Source organism: Myotis lucifugus, unplaced genomic scaffold (genome assembly GCF_000147115.1).
Source record: "Myotis lucifugus unplaced genomic scaffold, Myoluc2.0 scaffold_3, whole genome shotgun sequence".
Classification (NCBI taxonomy): domain Eukaryota; kingdom Metazoa; phylum Chordata; class Mammalia; order Chiroptera; family Vespertilionidae; genus Myotis; species Myotis lucifugus.
Window position 1 is genome coordinate 27269796 of NW_005871051.1, and position 3372 is coordinate 27273167.

The 3372-nt window shown below is 54.1% G+C and overlaps 1 protein-coding gene across 4 annotated transcripts in view; it reads left to right on the plus strand.

The window, feature by feature from the left end:
* COPS7B (COP9 signalosome subunit 7B) overlaps window positions 1-3111 on the plus strand; it is a 24857-nt gene extending 21746 nt beyond the window's left edge. For all 4 annotated transcript variants that reach the window (XM_023762366.1, XM_006082638.3, XM_006082639.3 and 1 more), the window contains one exon: window positions 1917-3111. In XM_023762366.1, coding sequence (XP_023618134.1) covers window positions 1917-2075 — 159 coding nt within the window. In that variant the 3' untranslated portion in view covers window positions 2076-3111. The remainder of the gene's footprint in view (window positions 1-1916) is intronic.
* The last annotated feature ends 261 nt before the right edge of the window (window positions 3112-3372 follow it).

Genomic DNA, 3372 nt, shown 5'->3' on the forward strand with positions numbered 1-3372 from the left:
ACCCCCTGATCAGCCCTGCTCTGTGCCTGATAGGGGGAACTCCCCCAACCCCCTGATCGCCTCTGCGACTCTGTGTGTGACAGGGTGCAGCGCCCTAACCCCTTGAATCGGCCTTGTTCTGTGTGTGACAGGGTGCAGCGCCCCAACCCCCTGATCAGCCCTGCTCTGTGTGTGACAGGGTGCGGCGCCCCAACTCCCCCCCCCCCCACGGGCCCTGCTCTGTGTGTGACAGGGTAGAGCCATAACCTCCCCATCTGCCCTGCCCTGAGTGTGACAGTGGCGGCACACCAACCCCCTGATCGGCTCTGCTCTGTGGGTGATAGAGGGCGGTGCCCCAACCCCCTGATGGGCCCTGCTCTGTGCGTGACAGGGGGGAGCTCCTCAACCCCCTGATCGACCCTGCTCTGTGTGTGACAGGGTACGGAGCCCCAACCCCCCTGATGGGCCCTGCTCTGTGCATGACAGGGGGCAGCGCCCCAACCCCCTGATTGGCCCTGCTCTGTGCGTGACAGGGGGCGGTGCCCCAACTCCCCTATTGGCCCTACTCTGTGAGTGACAGGGGGGAGCTCCTCAACCCCCTGATCGGCCCTGTTCTGTGTGTGACAGGGTACGGAGCCCCAACCCCCCTGATTGGCCCTGCTCTGTGCGTGACAGCGGGTGGCGCCGCAACTTCCCTTTCGACCCGGCCTTGAGTGTGACAGGGGGCGGTGCCCCAACCCCCCAAGCGGCTGTACCCTGAGCGTGACTAGGGGTGGCATCGCAACCTCCCGATCCGCCCTGCTCTGTGCATGACAGGGGGCGGCGCCCCAACTCCCCAATTGGCCCTGCTCTGAGCCTGACCAGGGGCTGCACCTAGGGATTGGGCCTGCCCTCTGCCACCCGGGAGCGGGCCTAAGCCAGCAGGTCATTATCTCCCGAGGGGTCCCAGACTGTGAGAGGGCACAGGATGGGCTGAGGGACCCCCTCTCCCCCCCGAGTGCACAAATTTTTGTGCACTGGGCCTCTAGTGTGTGTGTGTGTGTGTATATATATATATATATATATATCAAAAGAGGCAAACAGCAAAGTGTTTTAGTCAGTTGAACTGGGGGTCTGTTGAGAGGCTGATGGGAGAGCTGTCTTGGTGAGTGGGGTGCATGTGCTACAGGGCCAAGTCTGCTGGTTGGGCTGGCAGGTTAGGAACTGAAAGCTCATTTCTAAGATTGTCCTCCACAGATATTCACAAAAGTGTGCAAAGGTAAACATAGAAGGCTGTTGTAGGAGCTCTGTACTTGGTGAATAACAGACTGGGAGCTAATTTGATGATAGAACATTCATAGCAGAATAGTACACGGATGGTACAGAGAATGTGTATTCTGACATGAGAAAGTGTTCAGGAGTTGCTTAAATAGATTTGAGCCCCTCCTTCGTTAAGTGAAGAAAGGTATCCTGAAAACAGTAGGGTGATAGCATTTTGCTAGTTTTTTACTGCATTTTCGTCATTTATCAGTTAGGTGGCTGAAGTTCAACCTCTAGTTGTTTATTCAGGAATCGCTCAGGGAGCAGAATCCCCAGAGTTCTTGTGGGAATATTTGGTTTCATACATGAACAGTAGCAATCAAATTCTTTGTCACTCTTTCTTTTTTGAAGGCCATTTTAACTACTGCTTTCTTTCACTTCTTTGCCAAATGGTCCACTTCCACATGGCTTTCCCCCTCTTTTCAATGAAGCAGGCATTAGTTCCACTTTTTTGCTTGACTCATTTCCACATATCTCCCATGAGTAGCCCCAGCTTGTTTCTCCTCATCTGGGTTTCTGAAGGTAATTTCAGATTTTCTTGCAGAGGATTCTGGCTGCTTCCCTAGGTGGCCCCCATTATAATGAGAATGAGTTTCAGGTGCTTACAGAAGGAGCACACAAATTCTGTCTCCCTCCAGGTTACCAACATCAAGAAGACCCTCAAGGCCACAGCATCTTCCTCGGCTCAGGAGATGGAGCAACAACTGGCCGAACGGGAATGTCCCCCTCACGCCGAGCAGAGGCAGCCCACCAAGAAGATGTCCAAAGTGAAAGGTCTGGTTTCCAGCCGCCACTAGGGCCGGCTGGGGCAGCTGGCACTCACCAGGCCTGGGCAAGTGGGGAGGGGACACCTAGGGCCTATTTCCTCCTCTCTCTACCTTCAGTGAGTTCCAGACCTGCCCGTCCCCTCACCAGCGCCTCCCAATCCTGTTGGTACTGTTCCAGAAGAACCGTTAACTCCTTTCCCTCGCCCACGCCCTCCTTCCCCAGTTGTTCCCTTCAGACTCAGGGGCTCCACTGATGCCATCCCAACAGGGTCAACACTGCCCAGCTTCCCTCCAGGAGGTTCTTGTCTCTGTTTAAGGGCTTGTCTCTCCCAGTTTTTCTTTTGCTCCATGTCATTTGGTCAGGCTGGTCATAGCCAGAGGCAGCTTTAACCGGCCCACAGGGATGACTGCAAAGGAGGCTCCTCTGAGTGAGGAGGGGGCACTCCTCCAGCCCCATGTACCACAGTACCCACAATGGTGCAGGCACTCTAGCCAGGTATCAAAATGCTTTGTTTTCCCTCCCCTGCCTTGTCCCTCGTTGACAGCTCCAATCAGGCCATGGAGGGATGTGATGCTGGGCTATGTTTACTCAGCCTCTTAAGCCCAGCTCAAATCTCTCGTTAGTTGGGAGCACTGGGTTAACTGATGTCTGGTATCCAAGCACCAGTGGAGGGTGCTCTGGGTCTGCTCGGTGGCAGAAGCTTCTTCCAGCTTGGTGTTCTCTGCTGCCTGACTACTCAGACTGGTTTTCGGTGTGAAGGCCCAGCTGCCCACTGGGGCTGTCTGCCAACACTTGCTCTCCCCAAATCTTTAATTACTCCTGGCTGCATCTGTGGTGGGGATAGTGGTGCTGAGGCCCAGCCTGCTGGGGAAGGACCTGTTGCTGCTTCTGTCTGTTTCTTTCCACCCCTCCTTGGCTGATGACCCAGAGCCCTCTGATGATGGCATTCTCCTGGCAAGAGAAAAGGACTTGACTAGCCTTTCTGAACTTGAACAGTTTCAGGTTATATTTTAATTTTTTTTTTGTACAGGTTCTGATTCTAATACATTTCAACATGCCTTTTTTCCCCCTCGTGTCAATATTTGTTACAGATCGCCGGGGATTTTTCACTTGCTTGGAGGGTGATGCGCGCGCGCGCGCGCGCGCGCGTGTGTGTGTGTGTGTGTGTGTTTAAGGGGAAGTGGAGGTCTGGACTAATATTAAAAGTTCACAGAGGGGAAAAACACATTTTAGAACAAAAAATAAAGTGTAGTTACTGTGTGACTGGTGTGCGGGGTTGCATAGCTGGTACATCTGGAGGAGCTGGGAGCAGGGTGCTTCATGGAA